The 18723-nt window shown below is 37.9% G+C and overlaps 1 protein-coding gene across 1 annotated transcript in view; it reads left to right on the forward strand.

The window, feature by feature from the left end:
• RNF17 (ring finger protein 17) overlaps nt 1–18723 on the forward strand; it is a 116045-nt gene that overhangs the window by 90571 nt on the left and 6751 nt on the right. Inside the window, exons 26-32 of the mRNA XM_060080280.1 lie at nt 411–700; nt 2214–2377; nt 11251–11370; nt 12350–12430; nt 14960–15085; nt 16261–16317; nt 18343–18459. Of these exons, the coding sequence (XP_059936263.1) occupies nt 411–700; nt 2214–2377; nt 11251–11370; nt 12350–12430; nt 14960–15085; nt 16261–16317; nt 18343–18459 (955 nt within the window). The remainder of the gene's footprint in view (nt 1–410; nt 701–2213; nt 2378–11250; nt 11371–12349; nt 12431–14959; nt 15086–16260; nt 16318–18342; nt 18460–18723) is intronic.

Below are 18723 nucleotides of genomic sequence, written 5' to 3' on the forward strand. Positions count from 1 at the left end.
TTGTATTATTTTATGAATGTTGATAACTTGCCACATGTATGATCTGTCTTTGGGTTAAATTAGAATCAGCTTGAAGCTGTTGTATTTCCCAATAACATCTAGTTAATTGTATGATACTTGGGATATACTTAATAGACTTTAAGAGAGAATAGCATGTAAATATGGGATAGTAATTTAATGCATTTAAGTGAAATTATATTACTTTATCATCAAGCTCATGCATAATTTAAAATAATTTTCATTATAACTTAAAGTATACTCATTTTTATGTAACAAATTAGACTAGGGTATCCTAGACTAATTAGACTAGACTAATCCTTCAAGTATATTTGAAGGATTCTTTTTATATTGTTTTCCCAGAATTTTTTTATTTGCTCATGGTTAGATATGTTCTTTTTTGCATGTTACAGAACTAATAAATTAGATAACAGCCATTCATTATCCCAGAAGTCTCTGGAAATCCCACTGGTACAAGGAGAGTCAGTGGTTACTAAGTGTATTAAAATTAACTCTGACCCTGACAAAAAAGCTGCTGATATTCTCAGTGAACACGAGGTGTCTGAATTTAAGGAGAAACTTCTAGAACCAAGAACCACTGGATGCTATAAGCCACCAGCTATCCCTACCCAGGCAGTGTTTGAGGCAGCAGTCAGCTGCATTGGTGATGATGGAACTATATTCGTGGCACCTAAAGTATCAGGTAAGACCCGTCACATCATGCAGTGTTCTGTAAAAGTGGTCGCTTTTACTACTAGAGAAGTTTAATTGGAAGGGAATATCTCTAGGAAAATACACATGGATTGAAATTCTTTGGGCAGATATTTAACCTTTCTGAGCCGCTTTTTCACTAAGTTGTTGTGAGGTTTGAAAGAAATAATGCATGAAAGTGTTTTGCACAATGCCTAACACATGAAAATCATTTATTGAGACATTGGGAATGGATAAACATTGGGCCTAAGATGAGCATGGGGGGACAGGTTCCAGTTATACAAGTTTGGGGGCTCTCTAAGAAAAAAGAATACAAACGTTTATATTCATTTAAAAGTGAGAAAAGAAGTCACAACAAATGACTGGAGAGTCAGGGCCATTTGAGATTCAGGTCCTTCCTGAGACCTCTTTAGCTTATGTACCAACGCTTCCTTTCTACAACCTGAGTGTGTCCAGGACACTTGATGACTCACAGCAGCTCTAGCTTTCACGGGACTTAAGCTCCGTTAGCTTCATAGTAAGTCCACCTATGGTTAGGGGCATGGGGGCTACGAATTTGTTGAAATTTTTGTCTCATGTGTTGATCTGCTAAATACTGTTTCTTAATTTGAAAACCAGACTAAATCTGTGTAATTGGCTATTCTAGAAATGAGTAGTGTTTCAGACCTCTAGCAACAGTACTTAATCCAGAAACTTTGCTTGACGTGTGTAAATAATCTTAGCTAGAACTGGTTGCCAGAGGCCTTACTTCCAATCTCCTGCAATACGGATAATGTGGGCTAGCACTATTACACCCAGTTTACAGAAGAACATACTGAGGCTTTTGCCCAGGAGCTCGCAACTAAAGTAGTAGAACTGTTATATGAACTGACACCAGAGCTTGCCCTCTCTGGCATCAGTTATGGGCATATAAATTTACTGTGGAAATAATGAGCCAGTTAGCAGGAAGTAGCAATATTAGAATTTTAATATTATACCCGCAGCACTGTGCTGTATCTAAGCATCAAATAACAAAGAGCTTTTTTTTTTTTTTTCGGTACGCGGGCCTCTCACTGTTGTGGCCTCTCCCGTTGCGGAGCACAGGCTCCGGATGCGCAGGCTCAGCGGCCATGGCTCACAAGCACAGCCGCTCCGCGACATGTGGGATCTTCCTGGACCGGGGCACGAACCCGTGTCCCCTGCATCGGCAGGCGGACTCTCAACCACTGCGCCACCAGGGAAGCCCAAAAAGAGCTTTTAATGATTCTTGCACTTCCAAAATAATGCTTGCGTTTGTAACCATAGATCAGAATAATAATTTACATGTTGTTAGTCAGTAGTATGTTTCAAAACATATTGAAGCTATTGACTAAATTAGATTTATATTAAAGCTCTATTATGTGGGGACTGATTTTTAATTCCTTTTAATGTTATCTAAGTGATGAAGTTACTAAAGTTTGATGATGACTTCATTTGAAAATGGTAGGGAATTTTTCCTAAATGCTTTCTATTTTTAATAATTTCAGAATTTGAACTAATAAAAATGATGAACGAAATTCAGAGTAATTTAAAATGCCTTGGTCTTTTGGAGCCTTATTTCTGGAGAAAGGGAGAAGCTTGTGCAGTAAGGGGATCAGATACTTTGTGGTATCGAGGCAAAGTAATGGAAGTCATTGGAGGCACTATCAGGGTGAGTCTGAAATTCTTTTGTGACTATTTTAAGGCTAAGTGCTATAACATTAAGAGGTCTTTCAAGTTCAGATACATGAAATTTTGATTAAAACATCTTTTAATGAGTTCATTCATGTAGGAGAATCACTTGGATGCATTATATATTTATTTGTAATAAGAATTCCTCTTTTTATTTTTAAGTATATTTATTAACCTGAATAACAAAAAAATATTTCCAGATAGGGATTTTTACCACTGGAACTTTAATGGTGCCACTTATTTGTAATTGGCAGCCTTATTTGTGTGCATGGTGCTAAGTAAAACAACTTATTTTCCAGTATATTTCTATATCTCCTTAGTAAATTTGTTTACGGGACCCCCTAATTTACCCTTTCACATTAGTGTTAATTTACCCTTTCCAGAATACTAAGAACAGTACTTGAGTTTCATCTAAAATCTTCAGAAAGAGCTGCATACAGTTGACCCTTGAACAGCACTAGGGCTGGGGAGCCAACACTCTGTGTAGCCGACCTGAGTATAATTAATGTCATTCTTCCATGTCCACGGTTGTGTGTCACAGATTCAATCAGCTGTCGATCGTGTAGTGCTGTAGTAGGTTTTTACTGAAATAAATCCATGTGTAAGTAAGTGGACCCTCATAGTTTAAACCCGTGTTGTTCAAGGGTCAACTGTACTTTGAAAATATGTGTATATAAAAATATAGATGGAAAATGCCTCCATTTACATTGTACTTGAAGTATAGCAATGAAATCAAGAGACATTCAGCCTGTGAAGATTTTGGTTTTAGGAGGGGAGGAAAAATTAAGAAGAAAAGTCTTTTGTTAATACTTGCACAGGAGATTATTATCTATTTGATGATGATACCTGACAATAATGTAGCACTTCAGGTTTCTAAGCTTTTTTCACATATGCGCATTCGTATTTTCTTATTTGTTTCCAACTATCATAGATGTAGATTACTATTCCCATTTTACCAGTAAGAAAATTGAAATTTATGTTCAGTGATGTGCCCGAGGTCAACATGTCAGTGGGTGGTGGTACTGGAATTCATATCTAAGCATCTGATTCCAAAATTTCTGATCTAAGCCTTGTGCTTTTTGTGCTGGAATACAGACTTTACAGGGTTTTTTTTTTTTCCTGGAAGGTATCTTTTGTTTTTATTTTTTAAAAATTTTATTGCAGTATAGTTGATTTACAATGTTGTGTTAGCTTCAGGTGTACAGCAAAGTGATTTAGTTATACATATACATTTATTTATTTTCATAGGTTTTTTAAAAAAATTATTTATTTAATTTATTTATTTTTGGCTGTGTTGAGTCTTTGTTGCTGCACACGGGGTTCCTCTAGTTGCCACGAGTGGGGACTACTCTTTGTTGAGGTGTGCGGGCTTCTTACTGTGGTGGCTTCTCTTGTTGCAGAACACAGGCTCTAGGCGCGTGGGCTTCAGTAATTGCAGCACATGGGCTCAGTAGTTGTGGCTCGTGGGCTCTAGAGCACAGGCTCAGTAGTTGTAGCGCACGGGGCTTAGTTGCTCTGCAGCATGTGGGATCTTCCCAGACCAGGGATTGAACCCATGGTCCCCTGCATTGGCAGGCAGATTCTCAACCACTGCACCACCAGGGAAACCCTTAAGAGGTTTTTTGGGTTGTTTTTTTTTTGCTGTACGCGGGCCTCTCACTGTTGTGGCCTCTCCCATTGCAGAGCACAGGCTCCGGACGCGCAGGCTCAGCAGCCATGGCTCACGGGCCCAGCCGCTCAGCGGCTTGTGGGATCTTCCCGGACCGGGGCACGAACCCGTGTCCCCTGCATCGGCAGGCGGACTCTCAACCACTGCGCCACCAGGGAAGCCCCCCTTCATAGGTTTTTAATAGAAGTAAGATGGTTTCAAATTTTGGGTTAGTATTTAGGTATATGGATACTCAACAGATTCATGTGTTTATATGCAAATGAGTCTATTTTCACATACACTTGAATTGTTCAGAGAACTCTTTTTTAACATAAAAGTAAATTGAAATTCAATTTTCATTAAGTTATAATTCATAATCTTTACATATATAGGATCCAAATAAGATAGTGGTGAACTATATTTTTTTCATACTTTCTAAGATCTCTGTTTTTTAAATTTGAGAGTATTTTGATATTTTAATCATCATTTTTAATTTTTTTCCTATGCATTTCAAGTATACACAATAAATTTTTCATTCCTTAACCTGATATCTTTCAAGGTTATCCTATGATCCACATTAAGAAATAGACATAAAAAAAAGACATTAAAAAAAAACTCATGTATATATTTAGGGCTTCCCTGGTGGTGCAATGGTTGAGAGTCTGCCTGCCGATGCAGGGGACATGGGTTCAATCCCTGGTTCGTGCCCCGGTCCGGGAAGATCCCACATGCCGCGGAGCGGCTAGGCCTGTGAGCCATGGCCGCTGAGCTGTGTGTCCAGAGCCTGTGCTCTGCAACGGGAGAGGCCACACACAACAGTGAGAGGCCCGCGTGCCACAAAAAAAAAAAAAGAAAAGAGACATTACATGTAATTGTACTTACCCTAACTACCTGTAATGTACTCAGATATTTTTTATTCAATTCTATTTCATTTTTTTAATGCTGACTGCCAAGACAGCCCAATTAACAGTGATATGTTAATTTCATTAAATTGGGGTAACAGAAGTAACTTACTGACATTCCTTATTCTTGAAACAATTTAGAAACTGAATTATCAAAATTAAATAAAGCATTTTTAAAAATGGACTGTTGAGGACTTATAGTTTCTGGTTCCACATTTAATCTCTGAAGTTGCCACACCATCCTAACAGCAAGTAAAAAGCTGAACAAACTGAAAAATCTATAACTCTTCTTGTGTCTGTAAGAGAGGGAGTACAAAGGGCAAACCACTGCCCCAACAGAGAGTCAGGTGAATATAGGGAGTCACTTATGGGAGCTTATGGGAGCAGAGACTGACGACCAGAACTCTAACGGAAGAATTGCTGGAATTTTTTTTTTTTTTTTTTTTTCCGCACCACATGGCTTGTGGGATCTTAGTTCCCCAACCGGGGTTGAACCCAGGCCCTCGGCAGTGAGAGCCTAGAGTCTTAACCATTGGACTGCCAGGGAATTCCCAAGAATTGCTGGAATTTAGTGTGGACAACTCTGAGGGGCAAAAACTCCAGGGAACCCAGTCATCAGAAGGTTCCACACAATTCTATGAGACTTATCTCCAAGAGCTTGACCAGGTTCTCACATAAATATCAGAGATGCTTCTGGCACGGGAAGGAGCAAAGGAACCATTTTGACATATGCTAGAGCATTCTGTTTTTCTTAATAAGGCCTGCACTCAGGAGACAGTAGTTAAGCAGGGCCTAAGCGTCTGGGGTATTATCAGAGCCTAATCAACCTGGGGGAAAGGAAATTACCCAATTCCAGTTAACTCTAGCTTTCCACATTGGAAAAAGACCCACCTCCAGCTCACTCTATCATCCTTTCCCACTTCAGGGAGTAGAGCAGAAAGCTGAGAAACACTTGTGAAGTTCACGTTCTGAAAGCATAGTCTCAACGAAAGACAGAGACGTGATCATAAGACTGTAGAACATTTCTCCTCCTGCCACACCGTCCTCCCACATTACTGAAGGCCCATTTATAGCAGTTCCTTTTACACAGTACATGTCTGGCTATGAAGAAAAAATTACAAAACAGTAGGATACTGGCATAAAAAAAGATGCATAGATCAGTGGAATAGAATAGACAGCCTAGAAATAAACCTATGCACATGTGAACAAGTAATGTATGACAAAGCCAAGAATATACAGTGGGGATAGGACAGTCCCTTCAATAAATGGTGTTGGGAAAACTGGACAGCCACATGCAAAAGAATGAAACTAGACCACTATCTTAAACAGTACACAGAAATTAACTCAAAATAGATTATAGGGCTTCCCTGGTGGTGCAGTGGTTGAGAGTCCGCCTGCCGATTCAGGGGACATGGGTTCGTGCCCTGGTCTGGGAAGATCCCACATGCCGTGGAGCGGCTGGGCCCGTGAGCCATGGCCCCTGAGCCTGCGCATCCGGAGCCTGTGCTCCACAACGGGAGAGGCCACAACAGTGAGAGGCCTGCGTACTGCAAAAAAAAAAAAAAAAAGAGTAGCTGTAATGGTTTCAGAACAGACTCAAAGCAAGGAAGGTTATCAAGGAAAAAGGGCATTACATAATGGAAAAGGGTCAGTTTTCCAAGAAGACATAAAATTCTGAATGTCTTAATAAATTCTTAATATGCCCCTAAGAACAGAGAGTCAAACTACATGAGGCAAAAACTAGCACAACTGCAAGGAGAAATAGCTATATCCACTATCATAGTTGGAGACTTCAGCATCCCGCCCCCAATCAGAAATGGACAGATCCAACTGGCAGAAAATCAGTAAGGACATAACTGAATTCAACAACAACATCATCAACTGGATATAATTAGCATCTGTAGACTTATTCCTCCAACAACAGCAAGATACACATTGTTCAGATCACATGGAATATTCACCAAGATAGACCACATTCTGGGCCATAAAACACACCTTACATTTAAAAGAATAGGAATCAGTGTTTGCTCTCAGACCACAATAGAGTTAAACTAGAAATCAGTAAGAGAAAGACAACTGGAAAATCCCAAAATGCATGGAGATTTAACAGCAAACTTCTAAATAACACATGGGTCAAAGAAGAAATCTTAAGAGAGATATTAAAATATTTTGAACTAAAATGAAAACAACTTACAAAATTTATGAGATGCAGCTAAAGCAGTTCTGAGAGGGAAATTCATTGCATTGAATGCATATATATATATATATATATATATATATATATATATATATACACACATATACATATATATATTATAAAAGAAGGAAAGTCTAAAATCAGTTATCTGTGTTTCTACCTTAGAAAATTAGAAAAAGAAAAAAAAAGCCAAAGTAAGCGGAAGAAAAGAAATAATAAGAATTAGAGCTGAAATCTGTGAATCCCTGAAAACAGGAATTCAAGGAAAAAAATTAATGAGATTTAAACCTGGTTCGTTGAAAAGTTTGATAAAGTCGATAACCCTCTAGCCTGGCTAGCCAAGAAAAAAAAAAAAGGACACAAATTACTAATATCAGAAATAAAAGCAGGGATATCAATACAGATTTAATGAACATTGAAAGATAAAGGAATACTGTGAACAACTATGCCCACACATTGGATAACCTAGATGGACTAGACCAGTTTCTTAAATGACACAAAATGCCAAAACTCACACAAGAAGAAATAAACAATCTCGGCCTCTATCTATTAAAGAAATTGAGTCAATAATTGACAGCCTTCCAAAACAAAAACCACCAGGCCCAGATAGGTTCACTGGTGAATTCTGCCAGACATTTAAGGAAGATATTTTACCATTTCTCTACAATATCTTTCAGAGGAAAGAAGCAGAGGGCATACTTCATAACTCATTTTATGAAGCAAGCATTACCCTAATTCAAAAACGAAGACATTACAAGAAAACTACAAACCAGTATCTCTCAGGAACATAGATGCAAAAATCCTCAGCAAAATATTAGCAAGTTAGAGCCAACACAGTATGTAATGTTTAAAAAAAATTACATACTATGATCAAATAGTGTTTATCCCAGGTATACAAGGCTGATGAACCATTTGAAAATCAATTATAGTAATCCATCACATCAACAGTGTAAAAATGAAAAATCACATGATTATGTCCGTAGATGCAGAAAAAGCATTTGAGAAGATCCAGCACTCATTTCATGATAAAAACTCAGTAAACTAGAAGTATAAGGGAACTTCTACAGGTATCATAATACTTAATGGTGAGAAACTTAAGGCTTTTACACCAAGATCAGGTACGAGGCAAGGATACCCACTCACCAATCCTTTTCAGTATTGTACTGGAAGTGTTAGCTAATGCAACAAGATAAGAAAAGGAAATAAAGGGTAATCAGATTGAGCAGGAAGAAATAAAACTGTGTATGTTTGCAGATGACATGTTCATCTACCTTAAAAAAAATGCAAGAGACTCATCAAAAAACTCCTGGAACTAGTAAGCAATTACAGGAAGATTGCAGAATATAAGGTTAATATACATAACTCAATTTCTTTCTCATATACTAGCAGTGAACAGATGGAATTTGAAATAAAAAACACAATACCATTTTACGTTAGCACCCCCAAAACAAAATACTTAGGTATAAATCTAACAAAATATATACAAAGATATATATGAGGAAAACTGCAAAACTCTGATGAACAAAATCAAAGAACAAAATTAATGGAGCAACACTGTTCTTGGATAGGAAGACTCGATGTCAAGATGTCAGGTCTTTTCAACTGTATTTGTGGATTCAGTGCAATCCTAGTCAAAATTCCAGCAAGTTATTTTGTGGACATCAGCAAACTTTATTCTTAAGTTTATATGGAGAGACAAAAGACTCAGGATAGACAACACAATATTGAAGGAGAAGAACAAAGTTAAAGGACTGACACGCTAGGCTTCAAGAGTTAGTATAAAATTAATCGAGACAGTGTGGTATTGGCAAAGCAAAATACAAATAGATCAATGGAATAGACTAGAGAACACAGAAATAGACCCACATAAATATAGTCAATGATCTTTGACAAAGGAGCAATGGCAATACAACTGAGCAGAGATAGTCTTCTCAGCAAATGGTGCTGGAACAATGGAACATCCACATGCAAAAAAATCCAGACACAGATTTTATACCTTCCATAAAAATTATCTCTAAATGGACTACAGACCTAAATGTGAAACATAAAACTGTAAGACTCCTAGAAAGACAACATAGAAACATAGATGACCTTTAATATGGCAATGACTTTTTAGATACAGCACCAAAGACATGGCCATGAAAGAAATAAGGTACAAGCTGGACTTCATTAAAATTAAAAACTTCTTCTCTGCAAAAGACAATGTCAGGATAATGAGAAAACAAGCTAAACACTGGGAGAAAATACTTGCAAAATATACATCTGATAATGGACTGTTATCCAAAATATACAAAGAACTCTTAAAATCTAACAGTAAGAAAACAAGCCAATTTAAAAAATGGACCACAGATCTTAACAGATACCTCACCAAAGGAGACATACAGATGGCAAATAAGGATATGAAAAGAAGTTCCACATCATATGTCACCAGGGAAATGCAAGTTAATACAAGATAGCACTACACATATATTAGAATGGCCAAAATCTGGAACACTGACAACACCAAATGCTGGTGAGGATATGGAGCAACTGATATGGAGCAACTCCACTGCTGGTGGGAATTCAGAGTGGTACATCCTCTTTGGCAGACAGTTCAGCAGCTTCTCAACAACTAAATCTACTCTTAACATATGATCCAGCAGTCGCACTCCTTGGTATTGTTGACCTGAAATAAACAGACTGCCAGATACTTCTCCAGCAAAGTTGGGTTTATTCAGGATCAGCAGAGAATTACAATTCAGGGTCTGCAACCATGGTAAGTCACGTGCAAGTTCCTGCAAAGCAAGGACAGGAGAACACTTTTACAGAGAAGAAAAGGAAGTGGGTATGGCTCTAGTAAACAAAGAGTCTGTGGCTTTTCATTGGCTGAGTCCTTCCCGGGAAAGAAAAAGAGTCTGTATTCCTCCTGTTGGGCTCTGCTATCATCAAAGGACATGGAGCTCCCCTTTCTGATCTCCCAACTCTGTTTAATTGAGGTTTCTGTTTATTAAATCTTTACAGTATTTACCCAAAGGAGTTGAAAACATGCCCACACAAAAACCTGTTTATAGGAGCTTTATTCATAATTGCCAAACTTGGAGGCACCCAAGATGTCCTTCAGTAGGTGATGGATAAATAAACTGTAGTGCATTCATACAATGGAATATTATTCAGTGCTAAAAAGAAATGAGCTATCAAGCCATGAAAAGCCATGGACGAACCTTAAATGCATATCACTAAGTGAAAGCAAGTCTGAAAAGGCTACATATACTGTATGACTCCAACTATATGACCTTCTGGAAAATGCAAAATATGGAGATAGTAAAAAGATGAGTGTTTGCCAGGGGTTGCGGGGAGGGAGGACAGAGGATTTTTAGGACAATGAAAACGCCCTTTGTTTTCACAGAACGTCTTTATACATTTGTCAGTCCCATAGGGGTACATCACTAAGTGAACCCTAACGTAATCTATATGGACCTTGATTTTGACGTATCCATGTAGGTTCATGATTATAACAAATTACCACTATGGTGCAGGATGTTACAGTGAGGGAGGCTGGGGTGTGAGGGAAATCTCTGTACCTTCCTCTAAATTTTGCTGTGAACCCAAAATTCTTTAAAAAATGGAGTCTTTAGAAAGTTATTTTACAAAATTTGAGGAACACTGGATGACTTAAAAACAAGTTTCTTTCTCATAGGACTTCTCAGAACCTTTATTATGCAATGTGATTCTCCAGGAAGGAAACATTACATGCAGAGTTTCCCAAACTGCGAAACTGAGGAATACTGAGAATTTGAGAAATGTTCTTTTATTAAATGGAAATCAGGACTTCTAAAATACTTGGAAAAACAAAAGAAAAACTTTAAACATCCTCCAAAAAATTGATTATTCTCAAGAAAAGAAAAAGCTTTTGTTCATTTGTAAGAAAACCTTTTGACAGTGAGGTTTGATACACTATGGGATGAGGAAATATAGTGTTACTTTTTTTCTAGAGATTTTTTTTTGAATCCAGATTTATATCTCCTTCTAGGATGTCTTTTTTTTTTTTTCTCTTTAATACTAGGGAGTCCTTTCGGTCCCCTAGTTTTTAGTAGTAAGTTTTAATTATGAACTTTGTCCTGTTTCAGGTACAATATTTAGATCACGGATTCACTGAGAAGATTCCACAGTGTCATCTTTACCCTATTTTGCTATATCCTGATACACCCCAACTTTGTATTCCTTGTCAGCTCTATAATACCATACCTGTGAGTAAACAGGGATTTATAGTATGATCAATTTTAAAATACTGTCCTTTTATTAACAATAGTTTTCTAGAAATTAGAATGTAAGATGAAACCCCTTTCAGTGCAACAAAAATAATATTTAGAAATAAGCTTACAAAGATAGCTAAAGGGCCTTTATGAAGAAAATGACAGAATTATACTGAAGGATATAAAAATATCTGAATAAATTAAGAGAGATAATGTCTTCACAGATGGGAATTTTGTTTGGAATTGTTAATTTTTAGTTACGGTTCAAATAAAATTTCAAGAAACTTGAAGCTGGATCAGAGAAAGGAATGGTATATTAATTATCTCTTGCTATATAACAAATAAAGCTTAAAATTTAGTGGTCTAAATCGACAATAAGCTTTTTAAAAATTTCATACAGTTTCTGTGGCTCAGGCATTGGGAACAGCTTAGCTGGGTGTTTTGGCTCAGGGTCCCTGATGACTCTGCAGCCAAGATGTGCACCAGAAAGGCAATAACCCAAAGGACTGACTGGGCTGAAGAACCCGCTTCCAGATGCTCACTCACAGGGCGCTGGCAGGAAGCTGGGGCGCCTCATGGGCTTTTGGCAGGAGGCCCCAATTTCCTGGCCAAGTGAACCTCTTAACACATACGACAGAATAGTCACTGCTCCTTAATAAATATACATTGTAGTCAGTGTACAAGAACTGCTTTGGTATATTGGCCTTTTTAAAAAGTTTTATCATGCTTTGTTTTTAGTGTGGGTTTATATTTTTAAAGCATAAAATGCTTTAAGAGAGTAATGGGGGGAAGCTGAGACAAATTATTAGTTTCTTAAGATCATTTTTATCATATACCCATGATATTCTTTGAAAACTGCCTATATATTTTGTCCTTCTCTCTAGTGTTATCTGTTTATGGCTACTTTTGTGTATCTTCATTTACTTCTTGCTCTTATTTTGTGAAAGAATCTGAGTTTATTAATCCCAAATAGGTCGGGAATGCCTGGCAACCAGATGCAGTAGAACTCCTTCAGGAGCTGCTTTCAAAGAGAGAGGTGGAAGTTCACATTATGGTAATTTGTATTTAAAGCATATATCATTGGGACTTCCCTGGGAGTCCAGTTGTTAAGACTTCGCCTTCCGATGCAGGAGCTGTGGGTTTGTTCCCTGGTCGGGGAGCTAGGATCCCACATGCCTCTCAGCCAAGGGACCAAAAAACAGAAGCAGTATTGTAACAAATTCAATAAAGACTTTAAAAATGGTTCACATCAAAAAATCTTAAAAGAAAAAACCTCAAAAAAAATTTAAAAATAAAGCATATATCACTGATTTAGTTTATTTGCCATAAAGTGTTACAGGTAATACAATTTGAGGGATTTTTTTTTTTTTTTCTTTTTGCGGTATGCGGGCCTCTCACTGTTGTGGCCTCTCCCGTTGCGGAGCACAGGCTCCGGATGCGCAGGCCCAGCGGCCATGGCTCACGGGCCCAGCCGCTCCGCGGCATATGGGATCCTCCCAGACTGGGGCACGAACCCGTATCCCCTGCATCGGCAGGCGGACTCTTAACCACTGTGCCACCAGGGAGGCCCCTTGAGGGATTTTTTTTGTGAAGAACTATGTTCCTATGTGATTATCAATTACTCGTTAACATAAAAGAAGTTACCACTTTGGTTCCTAGGCTCATTTTAAATAAACCTAATTTTGAGCAAGTTCCTGAGAACTTCCATAAGCAAATAATTTGGAAGATTCCTTATTAACAACTTATTTTGACATGAGGAGAGTACTGAGGAAATAGAGATGTTTATAAACACACATGGTAGTTTTCAGGATGGTGCTGTGTGTATAGCACTGTGTTAGGTGCAGGTAATTCCCGTCCTCAAGGGCCCTGTCTAGTTACTGAAACAGTGAGACACAAGACAAAACCCTAAAGACTTTACACCACAACTTGCTGAGAGCCAGGCGGCTGGTAAAAAGAGTGAGTGTAATAGGAATGTAGAAATGGGAGTTGATGAAGCGCTCCTGACCAGGTAGGTGCGGAGACAGAAAGGGGAAATGCATTTGCTAGAACAGTAGAAGTTTTGGGAGGAGCAGCAGTGTGAATAGGGTTTAAGAGAAGTAGACATCAGGCAGGAGGCCCCACTGGGGGTTCTTGAGCAGTGAGGCAGCGAGAAGATTCTCCTGGAGCTGTGCTGGAGGGTTCGGGCAGAAGGATAGAAGAACTTTAAGGAAGTGTTTCTGTATGAAAGGTGTGATGGCAGGCTAATAAAGACCTAAAAAGAGCCACAGACGCACTTAAATAAGAAAGTGGAGAAGCCTCTCTGGTTATTCACAGCCTCTGTGGACAGTCATAGAAGTCCTGCAGAGGTGGGAACTGTTCAGGTTATCCAGGTGGCTTTCTTTGCTGCTTAGCTTAGCCTAGGAAAACTGTGGCATATACCAAGGTACTGGATTTCTCAGAAACCATGCCTGTGCCTGCCCTTGCAGCCATGCTGCTGTAGCGGACCTTCCCCAGAAGTGCTCCTCCTACCTTACGTGCTCATGGCACAGACCCGGTGCCTCTTACCTGCTGGGCTCTGTCCTGGGAGTGCAGGCGCAGCAAGAGCCGAATAGAAGCTCCCGCCTCCGTTGAGCTTCCATTTTAGTGATGGGAAATAAAATGAAAAAATATATATATATGTAAGGTATGTTAAATAGTAGTGCTGGCCAGAAAAATGAATTAGGAAAGGCTGATAGGGAGAGGTGGGCGGGGGAGGAGATAACATTTTAAATACAGTGGTCAGAGAAGACATCCCTAAAAAGATAAAATTTGATTGAGACTTCCGAGTGGTGAGAGGACACGCCTTGCAGTTACCAGATCAGTGCAGAGAGCCGCAGGGCAGGAGACGCCTGGAGTGTACAAGGAGCAGACGGACGCACGGAGGTGGGAGGCCACCTGTGAGAGGTGCAGTTGTCACTGCGTGGAGGTGGGTGGGATCTGACCTCACAATCTACTGTTTTCACTTTGCACTGGTGAAAACTGGACGGTAGAAAAAGGTAGAAGCAGGAGATCAGCTGGAAGGCGATTACACTAAGCAGAGACATGAGTTTGGACTAAGGTGGTACCGAGTGGAAACAGCGAGGAACAATCAGCTTATCAGTCATGTGCATTTTGGTACCTAATGTTTGTAAACAGACCCACGGGTTTTAAAGCCACTATATGACTCCTAGACTGTTGTTAACTTCTTCTGATTCCTGCCATTTTTGGATTTTTAACTAAACTTCATTTCTTTACCCCTGAGCATACTTTTTCTTTCTCCTTCTACTAAGTATAAATTATTAGTATTATCTAAAGGTGATGTATAGCAAATTGTTTTCTTTACATAACTAGAAAACTCTCTACCTTATGGACATGTAAATATATTTTATAAAAACCAGAGTAGTAGCATTATTGCCTCGTTATCTGTCAAAATACCAGGAAGAAAATTTTACAAAACGAGTCACTAGTCAAACTAGTAATACTGTGGTTGTCAGAAATCTAATTTCATTTTTGCCAACTGTAAAATTTTAATCTTCAAGCAGACTTTATTTTTATAGTAATAATCTCCTTTGTTGAACTTAAATAGGAGTTACCGGAAAATCCATGGGAGAAATTATCTATTCATCTGTATTTTGATGGAATGTCACTTTCTTATTTTATGGCACACCATAAGTATTGTACTTTTGAACATTCTGAGGAAATACTGAAGGAAGTAAGTGAACTATTTTTCTATAAAAATCTAAACTATAGAAAAAGAAATTGTGGTTAAAATGTCATATTTTGTCTTACGCCTCAAGCCTTCCATATAGTTCTACATGCCTGATACGTTAAGAGGGTCTAGAGGATTTGTAAATTCTTTATTGAGAAAGCAATACCCTATATCATGCTTTATAAAGTCTTAAAAAAGACTTCAATTGCGTTAAGAGTCACTTAGTGTTTCTGTATCTTCAAACCTAATGAGAAGCTCATATGTTCTCTAACGTTGTTTGAATATAGATGTAAATTATAAAATCATAATGGAATTCACTGCCAGAAAACGACTCTCTCCCAAGATAAAATGGTTTTGCCTTATATTCAGTATTATAACATTTCCCCCATTTTGCTTTCTTACAGGGAACTCAGAGCCAGATTTTAAGCTTAGCTTCAGTAAATAGCCCATTCCAGTTGCCTGGTGCTTCTGTTTTTAATATTTTAAAAAACATAATTAGTTTGTTACAGATATGATTTCACATTGCAAGCTGCCACAAATACTTTATAGAAATGGGTACTCATCATAAATAAGAATGTGAACATTTTATATCGCAAGATATTTTTAGACTTGCAGTTCACTTGTTAGGTTTTTGAATATTCATTTTAGTGATAGTACACGACCAAACAGTGGGTGTTCAGTTCAATATAGGAAACTACTTTCTTCTCTCAAATAGGGAAACTATGATATAACTTTGTACATGTAATCCTCACAGCCAGTTGTTTCTTTTGAGCATAGAGGTGTGTGTGTGTGTGTGTGTGTGTGCGCGCGTGCGTGCGTGCGTGCCTGCCCCCGTGTGTTTGTGTAAAGGGTGTTTCATCTGTTAAACAGGTTTTATAGAGATTACTTAGTCTCTCTGCCAGGTGTACTCTTCAGTGTGAACATTTAAAAGGAGAGGTAAGAGCTCCCACTCTTATTATAAACTAATGACAATTGACATGCTTTTAGCATAATTTTGCAGATTCTTCCTGTTGCAATATTAAGATCACTCAGACACTAAATTTTCCCATAGTTAAGCTGAAATGAATGCCAACAAGGTCATGCACACAGTTTTTGTGGGATGAAATATGAAAGTGCCTTAAAACAATATTACATAGTTAAAGATAGTTTTATTCATTAATAGTACTATATTATTTCAGAAGCCAACAGATTACAATAAAAAGTATGAGGAAGAGAGATGGGAAATAAGGTTTGAGGTAAGTTTCAATCCAAATATTTTGAAAATTTGGACACTTCACCAATACAAAGAATCTGATACAAGATCAGGAAGGTAAGCATAACAGCTTTATTGAGATAATTTATATACTATAAAATTCAACTTTTTAAAGTGTACAAATCAGTGGTTTTTAATATATTCATAGAGTTGTACAATCATCACAACTATCTAATTCTACAACATTTCATCTCAGAAAGAAGCTCCATACCAGCAGCAGTCACTTTCCATTTCCCCTTCCCCAGTTTCCTGGAAACTGTTTCTGTGGGTTTGTCTGTTCTGGACGTTTCATATAAAGGGAATCATAGCCCTTTGCCACTGGCTTCTTTCGTTCAGCATAATGTTTGCAGGGTTGAATCATGCTGTAGTATGTGTCCTTTTTATTGCTGAATAATATTCCATTATACAGATACACCACATTTTGTTTATCCATTCATCTGTTGATGGATACTGGGGTTGTTTTTACCTTTACAGATAGTGAATTAAAGCTACTATAAACGTTTGTATACAAATTTTTAAGTGGATGTCTGTTTTCAGGTCTCTTGAGTATGGACCTAGGTGTGGAATTACTAAGTCATATGGTGACTGTGTTTACCATTTTAAGGAACTGTGAAACTGTTTTCCAAACCAGCGGCATCATTTTACTTTGGTACTAGGATTGTACAAGGGTTCCATTTTATCCATATCCTCACCAACATTTATCTGACTTTTTTCCTGGCCATCTTAGGATAGGTGTGAAGATACAAGTCCCTTATCAGATATGATTTGCAAGTATTTTCTCCCATTCTGTGGGTTGTCTTCACTTTCTTGGTGGTATCCTTTGAAACACCAGAGTTTTAAATTTTTTATTTTTTATTTTTTTTGCGGTACGCGGGCCTCTCACCATTGTGGCCTCTCCCGTTGTGGAGCACAGGCTCCGGACGCGCAGGCTCAGCGGCCATGGCTCACAGACCCAGCCATTCCACGGCATGTGGGATCCTCCCGGATCAGGGCACGAACCCGTGTCCCCTGCATCAGCAGGCGGACTCTCAACCACTGCGCCACCAGGGAAGCCCCAGAGTTTTAAATTTTGATGGAGTCTAGTTTATCCTTTTTATCTTTTTTTTTCTTTTGTCACTTTTGCTTTTTGGTGCAAGAAGTGTTTTCATAAGTAAAATTTTATTTAAAATTTTAAGTAGAACTTAATTCCTATAATTATAAAAATGACATGCTTGATGTAAAGTGTTTTGTAACAAATCAGTAAAATTCAACAGTAGGTCGTCACTTCTTGATGAAATCTAAGTGGTTCAAATATGTTTTGTTTTGCCACCAGTTTAGAAATGTTAAATAGTAATAAGTGAGTCTACAAATTTGAATATGATTGTTTTACTATTTATGTTAATCACCATATTCAAGATTTTTTTTAACTTACTAAAAGAAAAATCCCCTATATTTTTATATGTATATTTCTTTTAACAACTGCTAACTGCCTTGATCCTCTTTGGAATCGTATAACTTTTAATTACTCCTTATGCTTTTATAGAGCTTAAGAGCACACTTTTTTCATGATTTTTAACTTAAATCTTCGTCATTTCATATATTAGTTTTTATTATAAAATACTCTAAAAATAAATGAAATACCACAGAAATGTGAAAAGAAAGAAGTTGCCCCAATTCTACATCTTGAACACCCCAGTCCGTCCCACTAAGCAGCCGCAATTTGTTAATCATTCTTCTAGAATTTCATGTGTTATATGTAAATATTATATATAAGTAAACAAAATATTCCTATGGGGGGTTTTTTTACACAAAAATCTTTTTTTTTTTGGCAGGGGACAAAAGATTGCTAAAAATCTTTTGATTATTTATCACATTTTGGTCCCACTACAACAAAATTATTTTGTGATTTTCAGTATCTCAGCTAGGTTTTTGCTAAATGAAAGTAAATTGGCCCTGTAATACGCTTTAATGATGTGGTGGGTTTCTGTAACAGCCACTCTGAGATTGGAATTTACTTTTGGTGTTTTAGGAATTGCTCTTGCCTGAGACAGAGACCCCTGTGTTACCGCCATATTTGTCTACACCTCTTCCTCCCCCCGGAGAGCTCTACGCTGTTCAAGTTAAGCACGTTGTCTCACCCAGCGAAGTACGTGATTCCAGTAATGCTGCTGGTTAAAAACATGACAGGCAGTCTCGGTCGTTAACTCTAGGGTTGATCCTCCACATTTCCATCTTCCTGATTTTCATAGCTGACAGTTGGTGGGCGCTAGGCTGCCTGCCCTATAATGTCCTCTTCAGACACTTGTTTGTACTTAATGAGGCAAGTGTTCCTTAATCACTGTTGGGTTTTCCAAGTATTGTATCGCTTTTTCAATCAAATATTTAGATTGTTAAGTTGGAACTTACTTCC

This window comes from Mesoplodon densirostris, chromosome 17 (assembly GCF_025265405.1).
Source record: "Mesoplodon densirostris isolate mMesDen1 chromosome 17, mMesDen1 primary haplotype, whole genome shotgun sequence".
NCBI lineage: Eukaryota > Metazoa > Chordata > Mammalia > Artiodactyla > Ziphiidae > Mesoplodon > Mesoplodon densirostris.